This window comes from Hyperolius riggenbachi, chromosome 4, assembly GCF_040937935.1.
Source record: "Hyperolius riggenbachi isolate aHypRig1 chromosome 4, aHypRig1.pri, whole genome shotgun sequence".
NCBI classification, from domain to species: Eukaryota; Metazoa; Chordata; class Amphibia; order Anura; family Hyperoliidae; genus Hyperolius; species Hyperolius riggenbachi.
In genome coordinates this window covers 371727133-371749941 of record NC_090649.1, presented here as the reverse complement: position 1 = coordinate 371749941, position 22809 = coordinate 371727133, and the positions used below count along the sequence as shown (strand labels likewise).

Below are 22809 nucleotides of genomic sequence, written 5' to 3'. Positions count from 1 at the left end.
GGTGCAGATTTGTAATACCCATCACTGCATATACCTACCTGTTGTTCACTTCAGTGCACTCACCTACCTACGGGAGCGCATGCAGTGTCACTGTGCCTGTCTGGTACGAGTGTGAGTGTGTGTGTGTGTGTGTGTGTGTGTGTGTGTGTGTGAGAGAGACAGGTGCACATTGTAATAACCATCACTGCATATACCTGCCTGTTGTTCCCTTCAGTGCACCCACCTACCTACGTGAGCGCACGCAGTGTCACTGTGCCTGTCCGGTACCTGTGTGTGTGACAGGTGCACATTTGTAATACCAGTCATTGCACAATTGTTCACAGTACCTGTGTGACCACACACTGTGTAATATACCACTCTGAGCATACCTGTTAACTGCACCTGTGTGACATCTGCACATTGTATTCTAATACCAGTCACTGCATACCTTTCACTGCACCTGTTTAACTGCACATTGTATTAGTCAAGTCAGTGCATACCTTTCACTTCATCCTCCCCCGATATGGACAAAACAGGTAGAGGCAGGGGCAGACCCAGAGGCAGGCCACCCGGCAGGACTGTTCGAGGTCGTGCTGACGTGATTTCGTGCGGCCATGGCCCAAAGTGCAGTGCTCAGAAGAAGGCACGTCCCATCATCTCCCAAGATAGGGATGTGGTTGACAATTTAACACAGAACATCTCATCTTCCGCAGCCACCAGTGCTACTACTAGCACCACATCCGCTGCATTTGACACTTCGCATGAGTTATTTGGTGGGAAATTCACTGATTCACAGCCATTATTGTTAGTACAAGATACACCACTTCATATGTCTGAGTTAGGCGACACTATGGACGTAACGTGTGAGGAGGAGGATGAAGTACCTGCAGTTGGTGCAGTTTATGAGGTGTCTGAGGCAAGCAAAGCTGGGGAGGATGATTATGATGATACGGATGCCACGTGGGTTCCCAATAGAGGAGATGAACAGGGGGACAGTTCAGAGGGGGGGTTAGAGAGGAGTAGGAGGAGACGAGATGCTGAAAGAAGCAGGGGGAGCTTGATCGTTACCTTGCCGCGGTGAAGGGGCTTGTGAATCACAATGAAGCAATGAACGCCGGCTCTATTCATTTTCGGGGGGGGGGGGGGGGGGGGGGGGGCGGCGGCGGCACACCCAAGATAAGGTCGTTGCTTCATTGTGGACAGACCAAATTTGATCAGCTGGACACTCAGTCACTGTTGTTCTGTCATTCAGCTACCTCAGCTCGACCATATGGGCTTGAAAACCGCCATCACCTGCACTCTGGCCATGGTGCGCACCAGTCCAGCATGGCCGTCACAACACAAACAGCTGTTTGCGGTGCGTTACAAAGTGAGTTTGGTGTGTCAGTGTGGAGCAGTACTCTAATTACACTCCCTGATTATTGATGTATAGACATGCAAGATGTTTGAAAGCACTTTAGGCCTCCAATTTAGCATACAGTGTGATTTCTGCCCTTAAAACGCTGCTTTGCATCAAATCCAGATTTTTCCCTGTGACTTTTGGCGTCTATCCCACTCATCCATGCCCCCCTCCAGGTGTTAGACCCCTTGAAACATCTTTTCCATCACTTTTGTGGCCAGCATAAATTTTTCTAGTTTTCAAAGTTCGCCTCCCCATTGAAGTCTATTGCGGTTCGCGTAAGTTCGTGCAAACCGAACTTTTGCGGAAGTTCGCGAACCGAAAATCGGAGGTTCGGTCATCTCTGGTTCAGGTCTAATCTCCCCACCTGCCTATACAGTGGTTGCCTTTGAGGTAACCCTACTTTGTGAGTATAGCTTATTACTCTGTCATACTTAATTTCAACTACCAGAACATACTACACTATATTTGGCTCTTGGTGTCCCTAATCTGTATAAAGATGTGCAGTTCGTTGGTCAGTTCTGTTAGCAATCTGAATAACATTCCATTTTAACCTTCGTACCTCTGTCATTGCAGGAAATTTGGAAAGCCCACCTGTGCTGACATACTCTGATGATTGCCAGTATGAGTTTGAGTGGAACACTGCTGCTGCTTGCGTCTTGTCCAGAACTGAAGGGGACAACTGCAGAGTCATCAATTCTCAGGCTGGTGAGTTGATCCAGCAGAAGTGCCTAGTTTTCTCTATACTTTTCTACTACATTTTCCACAGAATGTCCTTCACTGAAATAAACATAGGTTGTCTTACCAAATGCACACTCCAGATACTGGGCTCAATTCTTACTTTAATATTAAATGAAATATTCAGGGAGATTAAAAAAAAATTACTTACCTGGGGTTGCCTCCAGCCCCTGGAAGCTTTTGTGTCCCTTGTCGCAGCTCTGCTCTCATCGGGTCGCCCGAGTTCTCCTCCATAGCAGCAGCCAGCATAGGCAGGTCAGCGGCCTCTGCGCATGTGCGAGTGTGGGGCTGCGCTGCTCGCATTCACGCTTCTGTTGCTGGGAGCATTCTGTGCAGGCGCAGAAGTACTGTGCCTGTGCAGAATGCTCTTGGCGACAGGAGTGTGAACACGTGCCATGGTGTTTATTGGTGAATTAACCATAATTTTTTGGTCATTTTTAAAAATGACCATTAAACGTATTGTCCTTGTTTCGAAGGGACGCCTTCCCTCTTCTTGTCAAACTGTTACAGTGAGACTCAATATCGTAAATGGAGACGCTCGAAAAAAAGTCAGAGTAATGGCCCCCCCTTTGGCTTTGTACCTGTTTTGTTACATTCCAAACTGTAATTTTAGTGTTCAAAAGTTTTTATTAAGGTAATAAGCAAACAAATTCCTACAAAATGTATAGAATAGCATCATTCAAATACAAAGTGAACGTATAACTGTATATCAAGTAGGTAATTCTGGGAGAACATGCCCCACACCGGGCATTAACGGCATATGAATGTCAGGTTCAATACATTTCAGCGTAGATATCCATTTATATGTTCTAGTATAAGGCAGGAGCATTATAGGAAAATAGTAAGATGAGACAATGGTGAGTTATCCGTTGAGCATTTAATACAATGATAGCCCTCCTCTGCAAAGGTGTATTTAAAGGGGAACTGAAGAGAGAGGTATATGGAGGCTGTCATGTTTATTTCCTTTTAGACAATACCAGTTGCCTGGCAGCACTGCTGATCCTCTGCCTCTAATACTATTAACCATAGCCCCTGAACAAGCATGCAGCAGATCAGGTGTTTCAGTGGTTCAGACTTATAAGTCTAATCTGACAAGACTAGCTGCATGCTTGTTTCTGGTTTTAATCAGATACTACTGCAGAGAAATAGACCAGCAGGGCTGCCAGGCAACTGGTATTGATTAAAAGGAAATAAACATGACAGCCTCCATCTACCTCTCTCTTCAGTTCCCCTTTAAACTGACATATGACATGTCAGTTTAAATACACCTTTGCAGAAATGTGCCATAGGCTAAGCAAGATGCATCACACCATGAAGACCAAGGCGCTGTCAAAAAAAAAAAGTTGTTGTGAAGTACAATTTAGGGTTGGGTTATACAAAAAAAAAAAAAAAATGCAAAGCTTTACCCACCAAAACACCCTCAAATCCATCGTCTTCAAATGGATAGAACATGGTAAGAGAGGAGCCTGCCCACCCAAATTCACAAGCCAGGCAAGAAGGGCATTAATCAGACAGGCAGCATAGAGACCAAAGGTACCACACCAAAGACTTATTGAGTATCTGTCCAAAGGACCATAGTAAATTTTACACTCGATGGAGCTGGGCTTTATGGAAGAGTGGCTAGGAAAAAAAGCCATTGCTTAGTGTTAAAAATAAGGAAGCACATTTTGAGTTTGCCATAAGGCATGTGGGCAACTCCCCTAGTGTTTGAAGGAAGGTACTCTTGTCATACGAGACGAAAATTTAACTTTTTGGCTATTAAACAAAATTCTATGTCTGTCGCAAACCCAACACATCCCCATCACCCTAAGAAACAAATATGTCAAGCTCCATATACCTCTCGAATCAGGTTCCCTTTCAAAAAGAACACAAGTGCAGAAGGTAAAGCAGGCTACTCCATATGTACTGAGGTTAACAGTTTGTTAATGTATTATCTGACTAAGATTGTTTTTATTTTTTTTTCCTTCAGGTCTTTATTTTGATCTTTCACCACTGACAAAGAAAAATGGAGGTTACAATGTTTCTACTGATCAATATGACTTTTATATAAATGTTTGCAGTAACTTAACACAAGAACCATGTGATGCCGGTTCAGGGGCATGCCAAGTATCAAAAACGTACGTCATCTGGAATCTTTTTTTTATTCTTTATGCCTTTGGGCATTTGCTTTTATTTCACAGTTGTTTTCAAATAGTACACCCATGTTTTACTTTTGTGCAGGCCAGGCAGTCACTGGAATATTGGAGTTGGAAGCTCCAAGCTCTCTTATTATGATGGAATGATCCAACTGAGCTATACTGATGGCACACCCTATGGAGATGAAAAAAGAACACCTCGTTCCTCACTTATTACTTTCTTGTGTGACAAGGATGCTGATGTTGGCCAGCCAGATTATCAAGTAGGCCTACCAGTCATCCTATTTATTATTAAATGCACTATATGATCCAGCACTGCGTAACAAATTAGTAAGGGTTGATTGGAAACATGAACAAGGAAAAAATGACTGGGTCGCCACCGGGATGAATGCAATTATAGCACTACTTTATTGTACCATAGTAATAAAACAACACAACTTTTTGGCTGACAGGCCTTGATCAAGTGTTACAGAACAGAACAAATAAATTACACGCTATCAGTAAAAACACGCCCACAGGGGGTGGGCACATGCTTAGAGAAAGAGAGGTCAAATTTACAGGGACCGCATAAAGAATCAAAAAGTTCATAAGAAGCATTTTAACTACCTAAAGACTGGGTCACTCTCATGGGCGTGACCTCTGTGGCAGCCCCAGGACCACCTATGCCAATTGGCGTCAAGTCCTGGGGCCGGATACTGCAGGAGCTTGGGAGGCAGAGCTCCCCCGCCTTCAGTCTCCGAGAGGCGATCGCCATCTAATAGGGCTGTACAGCGGTGCGGTTTGCAGCAGCGCTGTACTGGGGACGGCCGTGTGACACAGCTGTCCCCCTGGGACACGAGAGCGATCGGCTCTCATAGGCAGAAGCCTATGACAGCTGATCGGATTGGCTGGCTGGGGGAGGGATTTTAGAAAAAAAGAAATAGATAGCAAATTTTATTAGTAAAAAAAGAAAGTAAATATTTGTAATAAAAAATAAAAAAAAACTGTGAGGGGGATCAGACCCCACCAACAGGAAGCTCTGTTGGTGTGGAGAGGGGGGGAATCGCCTGTGTGCCGAGTTGTACAACCCTGCAGCTATGCCTTAAAGCTGCAGTGGTCGCTTAAAGAGACTCCGTAACAAAAATTGCATCCTGTTTTTTATCATCCTACAAGTTCCAAAAGCTATTCTAATGTGTTCTGGCTTACTGCAGCAATTTCTGCTATCACAGTCTCTGTAATAAATCAATGTATCTTTCCCTTGTCAGACTTGTCAGCCTGTGTCTGGAAGGCTGCCAAGTTCTTCAGTGTTGTGGTTCTGCTATGCACTCCCCCCTCAGGGGGGAAAGAAACACACAAATGATCTCTTGAGATTCAAAAGGAAGGCTGTATACAGCCTGCTTGTGTATGGATGTATTTTCTATGTGTGGACATACTGTACATCAACCTACTTCCTGTTTTGGTGGCCATTTTGTTTGTTTATAAACAAACTTTTAAAAACTGTTTTTAACCACTTTTAATGCGGCGGGGAGCGGCGAAATTGTGACAGAGGGGAATAGGAGATGTCCCCTAATGCACTGGTATGTTTACTTTTGTGCGATTTTAACAATACAGATTCTCTTTAAGTAAAAAATGACCTGGTCTTTAGGGGGGGTTTAGCACTGCCGTTTTCAAGAGGTTAAATTAAATTCATCATTCAGTCCATTGTGAGCTAAAGTACTTAGCTTATCGATCCATCTATGTTCTCGTCTAAGTAGGTAGGTCTGTCCATCCATTCCTTCAGCAATGATGTCTTTTTCAAGTACACACCAGCGTAAATCACCAACCATGTGTCCACAGTGGGAAAAAAATGTTTCCCTATGAAAGAATCTAATTTCTTCTCAGGGTCATCATGGTATTTTCTGTACAAGCGAATATTACTACGATGCTTGTTAATCCTAACTCTTGATTGCACGAGAAGTTTGACCCACATAGCCCATCCCACAGGGGCACTTTAAAAAATAAACTACATTAGGCGTAAGGCAAGAAAAATTACCATTAATTTTAATCTTATTGCCCCTGGTGGGATGTCTATGATCGCCCTTTATGATGGTAGAACAGTTCTGGCAACTTAAACACGGAAATGTTCCCATTTTATTTAAAATTCTTCTTATGAACTTTTTGATTCCTAATGCTGTCCCTTTAAATTTGGCCTCTTTCTCTAAGCATGTGCCCGCCCCTTGTGGGCGTGGTTTTTACTGATGGTGTGTAATTTATTTGTGAGCACTGACTCTTTTCTGTAACACTTGATAAAGGCCTGTCGGCCGGAACCCTGTGTTGCATTTATCCAGGTGGAGACCCAGTAATTTTTTCCATGTTGCTGCTGACTTTTACATCTTGAGTGGGTCCAAGTGTGGACTGGTTGACTCCCTGGTTTGTTACATTTAGCAGTTGAGCTTCTTGTACTGTTCTTTTCCTTTGATTGGAAACATGAACTGATGGCGAGGTAAGTACTGTAAGTTGTATTCGTCTGCACATACATCATGTGTGTATTTTAAATTATTTCTTGGTTCAAGTTCACTTTAAATAAAAAAACAAAACAAAATTACCCCTCTTCCCCCCCCCCCCTCTTTTTCTGTTTTTGTTTTACTTGTTTAAAAGTGCAACATTGTTTATTTTAAATATCAATGTGACCAATCACGTGCACAATGGAGTCATAGTCGTATGTTTACCCTTTGTAAATTTAGAAAGAAGACAACTACACATACAACTTCAAATGGTACACAAAATATGCTTGCCCAGCATCGTCTGTGGAATGTATTGTGGTGGATGAAGCAACAGATGACCAGTATGATTTGTCCAGGTAATGGCAAAATAGCAGCATGATTTTTTTTAGTGATATGGACAAAACTCATTATTTACATGAAAACAGAAGGCGCAGACAAAGTTTTCAAATCACTGGTTAAGCATTTTTATGGAAAAAAAGGCAGTCAGTGCTGCCTGCTTGAGAGAGAATGGAAAACAACCCAAAAGAGAATTCATTTTTGTAATTTAATAAACAGAGCCCAGGTCTGTCTTGCTAAATGAATTATATTCAGCTAAAGTTTTTACTTAAAGATTTCACGTGTACAAAAAGGTACACAACCAGGATTAAAGCTATATACACACAGAAAGATAGATCATATTAAATGATCAATGCACGATCATTCCATAATCTATTTTACAGCATACCCACACAATATAATGTAAAAGACTATGAATAATATGGTAAATGATTGGGTCGTTAAACAATTGTGGATGTAGGCATGAGATATAGTGCCTACATCCACCATCCACGCATTATCTCTCCTGATCCGAGTCATCCTTTTCTTAAGGCTCATACATACGTCCAACAATATGCACAGCCAACCACACAACATGACCAACTGTACAACAAGTTGTTTACATGACAAGTACACACACGCCAACCCACTAAATAACCAACTTAAATACTATGCGTACAAGCTAAACGACAAACTGCACAACATGTCTGCATTCCAAGACAACAAAGTTGTTCAAAACACTTGTACACATATTACAACCTGCATGATAGTTGGCCAGTTTAATCCGCCAGTTGGATCTGGCAAATAAGCTGTTATCAATTGGTCATCTGGTTGTTTGCCAGCCTTACCCAACTTATCTTCCAACAGACACATTTGGAAGATAGATGGACAGATTGTTGGTAGGGGTGTATAAGCCTTTAACCTCCTCAGCGGTAACCACGAGCTACACTCGGGGTGGAAAACCGCAGCTCACAGCGGTAATCGTGAGCTACACTCGTGGTAACTGCCGGGAGGTCCATGCAGAGCATTGCGCGCAGCTGGTGTTCTCATTTACCTACCGGGTGATCCAGACACTGGTGGCCATTAATCTCCCTGTCCAAGGAGGCTCTGCATCCCCCTGGTTAGATCAGAGGGTTACAATCTCACTTTAGGGTTACAATGCCACCCAGAGGACAGAGGGATAACTGCAGCGCTGGAGCCCAGGGTGGTGAGTAAGTGCAGGGGCTGCTCCAGGCTCTCTCGTGGTATGATTTTTTTTTCTTGCTTTTAGGGTCTAAAAGCACATGAAAAAATTGTACTGCTTTTAGACCCTAAAATCAGGAAGGAATCATACCAACAGGGAGCTTAAATACAGACAGACAAACAATCTTGAGCCAATTCAGAGTGGATACCAGACAAGTAAATAAGCTTGCACCAATCCAGAGTGGACGCTTTTTTTTTTTATTGTCCCAATGACGGTAAAAGACAGTGATTATCGTTCATATTTACTGATCTATCCTGGTGGATCAGTTTGCCTAATAGTTGGTGTTAGTCATTCGTACCAAATGATGACAGATGACTCCTCTACAATTCCAGGTTCTCATTTTCACATTTCTGCTGTGGTCCAAGCAATTGTGCTCTGATGCCATTTGCTCATTGCTAACTGGGGATCACTCGTTTAATATCGGCGATCAAGTAGATGTTAAAGGAAACCAGAGACCTCCTACATTAAAGATTTGATACTTACCTGGGGCTTCCTCCCGCCCCATAAACACATCTGAGTTGCTCGGCATCCTCTCACGGTCTGCCGTTCAGCCGCCATCAGCCCCGGTAACTGGCTCAGTCGCGTCAGTCCGGGTCTACTGCGCATGCATGAACTAGTCATTTGTCATTATTTGGTAGGAACCACTAACACCAACTATTAGCCAAACTTATCCGCCAGGATAGATCAGTCAATGTGAATGATAATCACTGTCTTTTACTGTCATTGGGGCATTAAAAATGATAAAAAAAAAAACAGGAGGAATGGTGTTGGCTGTTCTGCACCACTGCAGCTATAGCTTGTCGTCGGGGAGGATCCAGAAAATATTATATGCATTATGTTAAGATTTTCCAGCACAGCAATTGCTTAGTTCATATAGTAATTACTATGCACAAAATATAACATTCAATCCAGACTAAAAAACAAAACAAAAAAACAACGAACTTGAACTGTTTACATCTCACTGTTCTAATGCTGATGTTAATTCTCTGGCTCTTCCAATGGGAATTAATTGGCTACATTTCTCATAATTGTAATGTTTCTGTACTTTTGTTACAGTTTATCTAAGGTGCATGGAGAACACTCCGGAAACTGGAATGCTGACGATGAAGAAAGACACAAAAAATACTACATTAATGTATGCCGCTCTTTGATACCAGTTCCCGGATGTGACCCTTTTGCCTCTGTTTGCCAGATGCAGTATGTTAAAGTTGGTGTAAGTCCAATTAGTATATTAAGCTAACATATTGTTCTTTGGCGTTTTATGTGTATACAAAACTTTTCAGTAATTAATAAAAAAAAAAGTGCACTCTCAAACACTGGCCTGGATTTACCAAAAGGCACTGTAGGCATGTGCCTACAGGCGCCATATGATGGAAAGGTGGCTCAATCCTCTCCCTAATATCCTCCTTCCCTATGCAGAGTCTTGATGAGTGTGTAAATGAGGTTACTCAATCTGCTTTCAGCATTCCACTGATAGACAAGACAAATAACATTTGTATCGCACTTTTCTCCTGGCGGACTCAAAGCGCCAGAGCTGCAGCCACTAGGGCGTGCTCTATAGGCAGTAGCAGTGTTAGGGAGACATGCCTAAGGTCTCTTACTGCATAAGTGCTAGCTTACTGAACAGGCAGAGCCGAGATTCGAACCCTGGTCTCCTGTGTCAAAGGCAGAGTCCTTAACCATTACACCATCCAGCCCTTCAGCCAGAGGCATCTCTAGCTACCTAATACCTCTAGCTACTTAATTTTGAGGGTACTTCTAGCTACTTAATACTAAGGGGCACCCGTAGCTACCTATGACGGCCAATGGAAGTAAGCAAGAAGTGACCGCTTAGACGGCCAGCACACTTGCGGTGCACTTTGATGGGGATTTGTACATTCATGGAGGGCGAAGTCTAAGGTGCCAGGACATCTGTGCCTATATCCTCCCGTGGGGTAAATCAGGGCCTGCTCAAGCAGTGAAATCAGCATAGAGAATACATTTGAGTGAATAATTGGTGTACCCCAAATCCTGTATATATTGTAGGGGGCTGTTCTGGGACTTGCGCGGTTCAGTGTTTAGAGAACCGTGCATGCATAGGAGGCTTATGGCGACCGGCGCAAAGAGGGCCCGTGGCGGGGGCGCGCATGTGCGACGTCACCCAAAGTTGCCGATTACCAGGGCCTCCAGCAGGACCAGGAAGAAGGAAGAGGATGCCGGAGGACCTCACAGGCTACGGGGGACTGGAGGAAGCCCCAGGTAAGTCCAAATTCTGTTTTGAATTACCGCATGAGGTCCCTTTAAAGCAAACCTAAAGCAAAAAAAGTATGATATAATTAATTGTATGTGTAGTACGGATAAAAAAAATAGAACATTTAGTAGCAAAGAAACAAGTCTCATGTTTTTATTTTCAGTTATACAGTTTTTTTTGTTTTTTTTTTATAATATTGCGTCTTTCAGTCATATTTGCAGTTTAGAAACCACACTCTGTATTTTAAGCTATAAAGCAGAGCTGACATAAGGACCCTTTAAACTTTCCTGCAGTAAAAACCTTATCCCAAGCTGTCTCTCACTTTCTCTTGGCTGTTTAAAGAAAACCTGTACTGAAAAAAAAGTTCCCCTGGGGGGTACTCACCTCAGTAGGGGGAAGCCTCTGGACCCTATCGAGGCTTCCCCCGTCCTCCTGTGTCCCACGGCGGTCTCGCTGCAGCCCCCAGGACGCACAGTCGACAAATCCGACAGCCTGTGCAATATTTACCTTTTCAGGCTCCAGCGGGGGCACTGTTGCGGCTCTTCTGACGGAGATAGGCGAAAATAGCCGATCTCCGTCGGGTCCGCTCTACTCTACGGACTGTCTGGTCCGTGGGTAGAGCGAATCCTGCGCTGGAGGATTTTATCCGCCGCCGTGGGACCGAGGACGACGGGGGAAGCCTCAATAGGATCCGGAGGCTTCCCCCACCCGAATTGAGTACCCCCAGGGGAGTTTTTTTTCATTACAGATTTTTTTTAACCATTTCAGCCACCCGGACATGATGCTAACGTCCAGGCGGCTGCTCTGCTGCGGTGCTGGGCTTCGGCGCACGATCGCGGGCGTGCCCCCGTGCTGTCCCCCGGTAGCCCTGGGATCAGTGAACGGGAACATGGTTCCCGATCACCGATCCGTGTCCCCCGCAGAAAAGCCGAAGCGCTCTTACTAGAGGCTTCAGTCATTCTGCAAATAAAATTTTAAGCGTCCCACTTGTGCTGCCGCTTAGCGGAAAGCACAAGGAGAAAAAAACAAACTCAAGGTGGCCATCTTGTGGCCAAATAGTAAAACTACATCTACATATTTTTTACATTACAATTTACACATAAAATAACATTTAAAATTAACTGTTCATTTCCCACAATAAAAAAAAAAAAAAAAAAAAAAAAAACCTAGTTACCTAAGGGTCTGAACTTTTTAAATATGCATATGAAGGGGGTATACTACGAACCTTTTTTTTTTTTTTTTTTTTTTTTTTTTAATTATAAGCTTGTAAATAGTGATGGACGCAAAACGGAAAAAATGCACCTTTATTTCCAAATAAAATATTGGTGCCATACGTTGTGATGGGGACAAAATTTAAATGGTGTCATAATCGAGACAAACGGGCAAATAAAATACAAAGGTTTTAATCATGGTAGCGTTGATTATTTTAAAGCTATAATGGACGAAAACTGAGATAATGAATTTTTTCCATTTTTTTCTTAATGTTAAAATGCATTTATAGAAAAATAATTCTTAGCAAAATGTACCACCCAAAGAAAGCCTAATTAGTGGCGGAAAAAAACAAGATCTAGATCAATAAATTGTGTTAAGAAGTGAGAAAGCGAATGAATGGGAGGTGAAAAATCCCCGCGGGCTGAAATGGTTAAGTGCTTCAGAAAACAGGACTGTATTCAATCCAAGTTGGTCAAATAGCTCAGAGAGGCTAGATAATGGAAGTTTTTAAAAAATAAAATAAACCAAAGATGAAGCTGGGGGGGGGGGGGGGGGGGGGCGGTTCTACATACCTGGGGCTTCCTCCAGCCCCTTCAAGGCTTATCACTCCCTCGCTGTCCCCCACCGCCTCCTGGTAATTCTGCAATTCACCACAGAAAGTCCTCCGGTCCAGGGCTAAATGTGCAAATAGCCAGGAGCAATACTGCGCCTGGGCATTACTACTGCGCAGGACTCTCACGGCCGGATTGCACTTCTCAGGACCAATTACAGAAGAACCAGGAGGCGGAGGAGGACGGCGAGTAAGTGATAAGCCTGGAAGGGCTGTAGGAAGCACCAGGTATTTAAACCCCCCCCCCCCCCCCCTTTCGTCTCAGGTACACTTTAACTCTCCCTGTATTGGAAACCAACTTGAGACTTTTTCTTTGCTGCAAATGTTCTATTTCTTAAAGGGACACTTAAGTCAAACAAAAAAAATGAGTTTTACTCACCTAGGGCTTCCAATAGCCCTCTGCAGCTGTCCGGTACCCTTGCCGTCTCCCTCCGATCCTCCTGGCCCCGCCGGTAGCCACTTCCTGTTTCGGTGACAGGAGCTGACAGGCTGGGGACGCGAGTGATTCTTTGCGTTCCCAGACACATTAGCACCCTCTATGCTGCTATATGGTATATGATATATGCTATAGCAGCATAGATGGCGCTATTGTGGCCAGGAACGCGAAGAATCACTCGCGTCCCCAGTCTGTCAGCTCCTGTCACAGAAACAGGAAGTGGCTGCCGGTGGGGCCTGGAGGATCGGAGGGAGACGACGAGGGCACCGGACAGCTGCAGGGGGCTATTGGAAGCCCCAGGTGAGTAAAACTCATTTATTTATTTTTTTTGACTTAAGTGTCCCTTTAAGGTGGCCATACACTTATAGATTTACAGCAGATTCGACCATCAGATAGATTTCTGTGAGATGCCAGTCAAGTCTAATCTGACTGGAATCTATATGATTTGTGCCACACACTTGGAACAGATTCAAAGCTATTGAAAATCGATCTAAATGCATTATCGGGCCATTATGCTGGGAATACAGGGCTGGATTCTGAGTCATTTAGATGGCTCGATAGATCATTTCTGACACGTCCGATCTCCGGCCCGATCGTTTCGCCGCTCGATTCTGCATTGATGACAATGGAAAAAGATGAGAAAAACGAGCAGAAGATCCGAGAATCGCCTGCAGAATCGAGCAGGGAATCAATCGAGCGGAAGTATCGAGACATGTATGCCCAGCATAAGATCCAATGCAACTCTGTGGGCCATCGATCTGCTGCCAGCCCAGCATAACATCCAATGCAACTCTGTGGGCCATCGATCTGCTGCCAGCCCAGCATAAGATCCAATGCAACTCTGTGGGCCATCGATCTGCTGCCAGCAGCAGATCGACCTAGATCTTCCATCCTGTCAGATCAAATCGATCGATCGAAGGCTGAAATCAACCAGTGTATGGGCCCATTTAGCTGTACTACACATACAATTCATTATCTCATAAGTTTATTTTCGCTTCAGGTTTGCTTTTTTAAAAGGGGTTCCTTAAAAGGAAAGCAAGCAAAGTAGAAATCTGGTTATGCAAACTTTAAACTTGAACTGTGAGTTTAAAATACAGTTGCTCTGTGCTGTTCAGATATATACACATTCATGTTCATATGATTCTATTCCAGGAGAAAACTGAAGAACGCACAGAAATCAGCAATCTTGGGGTGGCAATCAGTAAACCTACTATAGAAAGCAGTGGGCATATTGTTCTGAAATATACAAATGGCTCTGAATGCATCGATATGGAAGGAAAGACGACTAATTATTCCTCAGTAATACATCTAATGTGCAAGAAAGGGGCTACTGTAAGTGTTGTGAGCCATCCATAGTTGTCTGTTGTTTATGTTGTCTGAAGAAGAAACCTGTTTAGTACCACAAGGAAATGTATCCTCTGTGGCGCTAGTATTTTAGGACGATACTTTGCATAGCACAATATTTTGTGTAAAGCCAATGCCACCTTTACCAGTATAGTTAAAAGGTTTAATACTGTGTTTAATATTCGTCTGGAGACAGATGGCATTATTTAACTGTAATAATAAATGACTAGTAATGAGCAAAAACCTATCCCCATATGCTCACCAACCTCACACGGAAGGTAAATTGGGTGTAGCAAATCACAGCTTTTAGAGCTGATCCATTTAAAACGGACCTAAACTCAAAACTTCTTCTCTGCTCTAAAGGATGAGCAACAACATAACCTTTAAAGAGAAACATTTATTTGTTACAGCCCACAGAAATCCTGCAAGAAATCTGCATTGTGACCAATTCCTGCTTTCATGGAAGCAGACAAAGGGTTAACATCCTGTTTACAAATTAGCTGTGGCTGCCGAGGTCCCTGTACTGACACAGCTGAGAACTCAAATTACAATTGTGATTACTTGCAGCTTAAAGAGAACCAGAGATAATCTAAGGAAAAGCTGCTATACCTGGGGCTTCCTCCAGCCCCATACACGCTGATCGATCCCATGCCGCCATCCACCGCTGCCCGCATCTACAAGAACTGTCTCCCGTCGCTGACGTCATCGGAGCCAGGCTACGCAGGAGAAGTGCGCCCTCCGCGTATCTCTCCAGCGGCTGCTACAGAGAAACGCAAAGAGTGCACTTCTGCTACGCTAGACTGGCTCCGACTGAGGCGGTTCTCATAGATGCGCGCAGCGGTGGATGGCGGCTTGGGGTCGATCAGCGCGTATGGGGCTGGAGGAAGCCCCAGGTATGTATAAAATATTTTCCTTAGATTATCTCTGGTTCTCTTTAAGGAGAATTATACAGGCTCTTCACTCTAAACACACACACAGTGGATTAATCAGGGTTTTCCTTGTGTCCCATGCATAAGTTCAGGTCCACTTTAACAAGGAGCTGTGCTAATTGTTTTGCTAGCTTTAAGGGTAGCAACACATAAGTATTTTGCCCTCGAATGTCACAAAAAGATTGCTTCCTCCCACCCCCAATTGACACTACATTATTGCAATACTGGACCAGACAGAAAATCTCCAAGTTTATGGTATTGGTGAAAGTACTCTTGAAGTAAAACGTAAATTTTTTGTATCTCAGAAATTAATGTGCAATGAATATGGTTAATTTTTATTTCTCTAATGGCACTGAAATTTTCCAAAGCGCTTTAGAGTACCGTACGTCAAACAAGATAGGTCAATAACTGTCCTTTAGAGGAAGGTTTGAGTGTCTGCTGCGCTGTCATAGTCTGACTCTCATAGTTTCGCTATAGTGTAATGTTCTAAAGCTGTGTTCGCACTTTTCCACTGTAGCATTGTTCATGTGTGCTGAAATGTGTCATCACAAAAAGAGAGATACAAAAATAAGCGTCATTTGGGAAAGTGTAAACAACAAATGGTGCTGTCAATTCTAATGCATTTTTGTGGGCGTGTTACAACTTATAGGGATGTACGTTAACATGTCCTAAGGCTAGTATTTTGCATCAAAACAACTAATTTATGTTTTGGGATGTAGGAGGAAACTTTGGGTACCATGGAGATAGCATCCTAGCTTACATATGAATGTTGGACCAAAGCTACAGTCTGCATAACTCCATAACTGTTCACATTCAGGGTTTTATAGAATGTTATGTGTGATTTGTGATATTGTGCATTTTCTCAGGAGTCTGCACGAAAAACAAAAATAGTCTTAAAATAAATTTTCTTTTTCTTTACAGTCTAACAGACCGATTTTTACCACAAATTTGAATTGTGAGGCCATTTTCCTATGGTATACAGAAGCAGCTTGTCCAGTTGTCAAAGAAAAACATGGAGAAGTGAGTTTGTGTAACAGTACGATATAATGTATGTGTTTACAGCCTGGTAAGGTGAAGGAAAGCTGCCTTGTCTATTCAGTTTACAAATACTCACAGATCTAGATTGATGAGTGTATTTATGTGAAGGAGAGTGCATTCAGGAGCAGGAATTGTACAAACAAAAACTCTTTATATGTATTAATCACTTAGTTTCCAAACTGGTTTAAGCTACAGACAATACCACTTAAAACAGAATTAAAACACAAGATATGTGAAATGTCTTTCATGGTCAGTGACTAGTAATTCTTTCCAAAATGTCCTTTGAATAGTTTTGCTCATATCTCTTGTCCTCTAATGGTGCCCACCAATGTTACAATTCTTTGTACAATCGATTCTCCAATTCGATCATAATATCGATCACACAAATCCATTTTTCAGATCGATTCCATTAATATGATTGAATTGGATAGCAGCTATCCTTCTGTTAGTGGACCTGAATGATTGTTTTTGATCGATCGCCTAAAGAATAACATCTTTAATTGCCACCTTTAATAAGATCAGGATCTGTTCAGCCTGTAGAACCGTAATGCGGGAATTGCCAAAACTGAGCAGCTGTTAAGAGTATTTTATTTTTTTATACTCGCTTTCTGAGATTACATTTCAAATTTGAGTACACACTCAAGTTGCTGTCGCTCGCACCAGGACTTGATCCCTTAAGTTACAGTTCATGGCCGAGTGCTGTACAGACACATTGCTAGACTGCTATGGAAAGGGGATAGCTTGACGTACAATGGAATGGCTTTCCGTGGGCTAGGTAAGGAGGAGGACAATGCGGTCAGGAATTCTTTGGTCATCGTTATTGCTAAATATTTGGTGTGCTGGATCTTTTTTTTACGTCGGGGGACAACTGTAGAAAATAGATTCTGTGCCAAAACGCTCCTCTAGTTTAATCTAGCATGTGTGCTTGGCTTAAAACGGCACAGCCAAGACTCTTTAGACTTCATATTCATTCTATCACTGGTGTACATTGTGATTTGTGTTGGTGTTTGAATTTGACATAGCTATTCTAAATTCGAACACCAACACTAATTGTGATTGGTGATAGATTTGGGCACATTTTTGGAAATGATCATTTCTATCTTACCAAGCATGCCTGTTTTATTTTCAAGGAAAAGGGGAATGGGGTGGGTATTCTGTATGACACAAGTAGAAGGAAAGTCCGTTCAACCAAATGGCATAAAAATCAAATTTTTGTTGGCAAATCATTCTGGATAGACATTACAGCTCGCGCGTATCGGAGCACAAACTCGCTCCTTAGTCATAGCTAAAATGCTCTCTCTGGAGCAGCAATTTATAGACTTGTAAACCCACCCACATGGGCAGATCAGTGCACTGAAACATAGAAATTGACTTTTCTTGAAGGCATAGAGTACAAAAGTAGAACAAATATGTACAGTGGTGCTCAATTAAGAGCATAAAAAAAACAAGACCAGTAACCTATAAAATAAGTTAACAAGTCCTACATCAAAAAAGTAGGGGGAGACAGCCCAATTAAACCAGATGAAGATTACAAATCATAAAACAGGCTAACATCCCATCTGGAATTCAGGCCATCTGGGACACGCATCCTGAGCTGCCAGATCCAGAATGTTTCCAGTTTTATGCCTAAAATACACGGGTCGATCCAGCGGCCGATTAGCCGCCGGATCGACCCCATCCACGTCCCCGCTCGTCCGCGTGTGCGGAGGATCGAGCGGGCGGGAGTCGAACGGCTTGATCGGGCCAGCTGAATATTGTCAGCTGGTCGATACACGGTACAGAAACGTGCATTAGAATACTACTTGGGTTGTCTCCTCCCCTGACTGGTCACCTGACCCTCTCCACTCTTCGAAATCTGAAAGAGGACATATCTTCCCCATGGCATGTAGAAAAATGTTGAGAGACTTTGGATCCCCCAAAATTGTCTTCAGATGTACCACGATAATAATCAGAAACTCTATCCCTAAGCGCACGGGTCATGCAACCCACATATTACACTAGGCATTATTATGTAATGATGTACATAACATTCATGGTAGCACAATTAATAAACCCTTGAATGGAGAAAGATTGTTGCTTTGCATGTACATAAGTTTCACGTCCCTGCTGAAGGTAACCACAGTAGTGGCAGGTGGATATACCGCAACGGTAAGTACCTGTTGTGGAGACGGTACAGTGAAGCAGGTTGGGAGTTAAATTAAAGACTTGGGGACAAAATGGAACCCAGAGTATTAGCTCTACACGAGGAAAAAGAACAGCTCTTATTAAGGATAGCATGTAGTTTGGGATCGATTGAAAGTATCGGTAAACATTTCATAACAACTGATGTAACCTTATTGTATTCTAAGCTATATGTAGTGACAAAAAACATCTGACCCGAATCACGTATTGATCAAGGAGTCTCTCAATAGTTCTGATCTATTTTTATGGCTAACAATTCTGTGTGCCCTTGACTAAGGATCCTGACTAAGGAGTGAGTTTGTGCTCTTATACACAGGAGCTGATACAGTGGAGGAAATAATTATTTGACCCCTCACTGATTTTGTAAGTTTGTCCAATGACAAAGAAATGAAAAGTCTCAGAACAGTATCAGGTTTATTTTAACAGTGGCAGATAGCACATCAAAAGGAAAATCGAAAAAATAACCTTAAATAAAAGATAGCAACTGATTTCGGGTGGAAACATTTTGCTTTGGGGGTGTTTTTCTGCTAAGGGCACAGGACAACTTAATCGCATTAACGGGAAAATGGACGGAGCCATGTATCGTGAAATCCTGAACGACAACCTCCTTCCCTCTGCCAGGAAACTGAAAATGGGTCGTGGATGGGTGTTCCAGCACGACAATGACCCAAAACATACAGCAAAGGCAACAAAGGAGTGGCTCAAGAAGAAGCATGGAGTGGCCTAGTCAGTCTCCGGACCTTAATCCAATAGAAAACCTATGGAGGGAGCTCAAGCTCAGAGTTGCACAGAGACGGCCTCGAAACCTTAGGGATTTAGAGATGATCTGCAAAGAGAAGTGGACCAACATTCCTCCTAAAATGTGTGCAAACTTGGTCATCAATTACAAGAATTGTTTGACCTCTGTGCTTGCAAACAAGGGTTTTTCCACTAAGTATTAAGTCTTTTATTGTTAGAGGGTTCAAAAACTTATTTCACTCAATGAAATGCAAATCAGTTGCTATCTTTTATTTAAGGTTATTTTTTCGATTTTCCTTTTGATGTGCTGTCTGCCACTGTTAAAATAAACCTACCATTGAAATGATACTGTTCTGAGACTTTTCATTTCTTTGTCATTGGACAAACTTACAAAATCAGTGAGGGGTCAAATAATTATTTCCTCCACTGTATGTCTCTGTCCTGAACAATTTGCGAATAAAGATTGAACTTTTATGCCATTTGGTTGAGCAGACTTTCCTTCTACTTGTGTTCCCAGCTCGGCATGGTGGTGTGGTGAGCGGTTTTTCCTTCTTAAAATAATATTCTGAGTAACTACTACACAGAAGATCAACTAACAACATTGTGGGGCGCCTGTATTCATGCCATATTCCCACACGAGATTATCAGATGATCACCTTGGGCAATGAAAATCTAGCGTGTGTATTTAGCATTTCATTGGCAGTGGAACATGTAGAGAAGATGCAGTAAATACAACTGTGAGTGTTAGGAATTAATGCTGGTTTTTATAGTTTTTAAAACATCATAGTTTATATGAACATCTTTCATTAATCATGGATGTTCATAAACTCTACGGTTGCTTATCATATGTTTGTTTGTTTTTATTTTTTTAGAATTGTAAAGTGGAAAACCCAAATACAGGATTTCTTTATAATTTTGAATCCTTGAGGAATGAATCTGGATATATGGCCAAAGGAAACGGTAAAACATACAAGGTAAACAGTACCCTATTATGATTAGCTTCACTTTTTTCCCCGATTGGCACTCATGTAAATCAGTCTGACAGTAGATCCTGTAGTGCCTTCACACATAAAATCTGATGATTTAGAAACAAAAATGAGCTCTACATTCCACAGAAGCAGTCTACACAGCGTCCACTTTCTGTGATAAACTTTTTGGATTTTGGACAGGTCTTCTTATTATTCGCACACACTTTGTACAGAAGTTTACTATGATTCCAGATAGAGGCCTCTAAAGACCTGTGTATTGTTTTTAACCTACATTTTTTATTGTTCATGGTTTTTCTTTTGGTTTTTAATTGTCCCACCGCTTTCTGTGTGAATTTTATTTTGCATACAAAAGAAAAACAATTTTATTTTATTTGACCACATCCCTTGACCCCGATTTCATGTCTTGTACACACAGTGCAATTTTCCCACAAGATCGATGAGAAATTTCCTGCCATTTGAGAATTTCCAACATGTCCGATCTACGTTTTGTGCAGTACTGCCCTTAAAATTGTTCCTTTTCTTGATCGGAAGCATGTTGGACAGGAAAATGTTAGTGTTTACCAGGCTGAAAGTCATAATGTCTCATAGACTGTCAGTCACCTATGTGGTATGGCTTCAGAAGCCAGATAAATATCTCTCCTCTGCATTCTGTAGCTACCAGCTGTCAGTCACTGATGATGTATGGACTGCTGTAGCAAACATTTTTATCTAAAACAAAAATAAAGTGTAATGCATATATAAAACTATGCCTGAACTGATGCATTACCAAATCATGAAGTTTTTTTTTTTAAAGGATAATTTACGGTTTCTGGAAATTGCACAGCTCTTTCAGATCACATTTTTCCTTTCACAATCTGGTTTTACGTAGCCAAGTTTTTCATCTGAAAAAACGTTGATAGAGCCTCTTTCACAGCATGAATGTTACCTTGCCTGCTTTGAACTTCTCAGTGCTGAGGAGAGATGCGACCGGAAAACTTGCATTTCCAAACTCAGTTTTTCTGACATATCTGAAGCACCTTTTCATTTTTGTTATCTATTAGGTAAATATCTGTGGCCCTGTGACAGACTGTGGTCGTATTCGGGAAGACCAAGCCGCTGGCTGTGAGTTTGAAAACAATGTGGCATCTAGACCAGTCAAGATAAGCCAGGTTTTGGATCTATCTTCAGATTTCATCTCCCTTACTTATGATGGAGCCATTGAAGAAGCAACTGGTGAGTGAGCCAATAAACACCCTCAAAACAACCACTCACTCTGGCCTGTCTGGAAGAGCATGGAAACTGGAAAGCCATGAATAGTGATATTTTTGTTAATTTAGTTATTTATTATTCATTGGGAGTTCTGTCATTGCACAGTCACCTCACGGTGCCCGCTACTGTTTAAAGACTTTCTATGCACCTGTGGATCCCCTGGAAACTTAACTGGATTAAAAAGAAAAAAAAGAGCCCTCTGGAGTTCTTTTGTAAGCCATGAAATAACAAGGGTTAAGCAGGAACAGTTTGACAAAATGCTAAACTGTATCCGTGTGTACTGGGGTGCAGTCCGTCCCAGAAGGGTTTATGACTCTTCTGCCTTGAAAGCTGAACTTCAAGTTGTGAAAGCAGAAGTGTTGGGAAGATGGAGAGTGGCATGCAGCTCATCGGTGAGAGGCAACGACATACGTAATCTAATCCTGCTGCAGACAGGGATCAGGCCAGTTTTGTGGATTTCAATTTCATTTTTGAGCACAATGGCCATTGATATGACCTTTGTAAATGCTCATAATATACTGCGAGGAAAACAGATTTATCTAGGTCAGTGATTTGCAAACTTCGCTCAACAGCTGTTGACGAACTACAAGTCCCACAATGCATTTGCCTTTATGAATCATGAGTGTGGCTGTCAGACTCCTGCAATTCATTGTGGAACTTGTAGTTCCTTAACAGCTGAAGAGCCAAGTTTGCAGATCACTGATCTAAGTGATAGACCGGGGTGGGTAAACTATAGCCCCCTTGACTACCTACACTGGACGAGCCACTCAAATTTAAGATTTCTTTGTGGCCTGCGTCAAAAAGTTCGCCCACCCCTGTGATAGACAATTGCAGTTTTATCTGCTACAAAGTGTTTTATGAAGAAAATGGAAAAGCACTACTTTTAGCGCTATTTGATAGTGTGGGTGAAGGTAAATTTCAGTATGCGTATCCTGTTTAATTATTTATTGTATTTTTATAGCAACAATACAGTGCTGGACAATAAATAGGGATACATACAATATTAACAATTGTATGTACCCCACCCGGGGTAGTGCGCATGTGGGGAACTGCAGCTGCATGGGGTGGTGCAGGGGCTGCAGCTGTGCACATGCGAGGTCATACTAGCGCCCGTTTATGGAACGGGCTAAATTACTAGTAAAGAATAATGTGCTAAGAACACCATGGAGGTGCCCTGTCCTACAGATGACACACCAGGACTTCCTGTATTGTTTCTGCCTAAATACAGGCCAGTTCATGGTAAACAAATGCAAATGTTTTGCTATGGTAAAATCTGATTTTCTTGTATTACAGGTCAAGGTGATAAGTTTACAATTAACTTTATGTGCAATGACGATCTTTATCCTGGTGAGCTGGTATTCCGGAGAGAGGAAATCAACTCTGAAACTAAGCTCTACAATACGTTTTTTGATTTTAAAACCGCAATGGCTTGTTCTCCATCTCTGGTTGACTGTCAGGTTACAGGTAAGTTTTTCCAGTCTCTCTCTTTTTTTGTGTTATAAAGCAACGGTATCGTGATAATTTGCAATAGCAACCGAGTATGTTTTGGAAAGCAAACCTTGAGGAACCTTCAGTGAAAACTT

At 42.3% G+C, this 22809-nt stretch overlaps 1 protein-coding gene across 1 annotated transcript in view; it reads left to right on the top strand.

Moving 5' to 3' along the window:
• IGF2R (insulin like growth factor 2 receptor) overlaps nucleotides 1-22809 on the top strand; it is a 242584-nt gene that overhangs the window by 124772 nt on the left and 95003 nt on the right. The window contains exons 14-23 of the mRNA XM_068232027.1: nucleotides 1955-2086; nucleotides 4086-4233; nucleotides 4337-4514; nucleotides 6954-7069; nucleotides 9328-9484; nucleotides 13912-14091; nucleotides 15954-16052; nucleotides 19862-19963; nucleotides 21019-21190; nucleotides 22520-22690. Of these exons, the coding sequence (XP_068088128.1) occupies nucleotides 1955-2086; nucleotides 4086-4233; nucleotides 4337-4514; nucleotides 6954-7069; nucleotides 9328-9484; nucleotides 13912-14091; nucleotides 15954-16052; nucleotides 19862-19963; nucleotides 21019-21190; nucleotides 22520-22690 (1455 nt within the window). The remainder of the gene's footprint in view (nucleotides 1-1954; nucleotides 2087-4085; nucleotides 4234-4336; nucleotides 4515-6953; nucleotides 7070-9327; nucleotides 9485-13911; nucleotides 14092-15953; nucleotides 16053-19861; nucleotides 19964-21018; nucleotides 21191-22519; nucleotides 22691-22809) is intronic.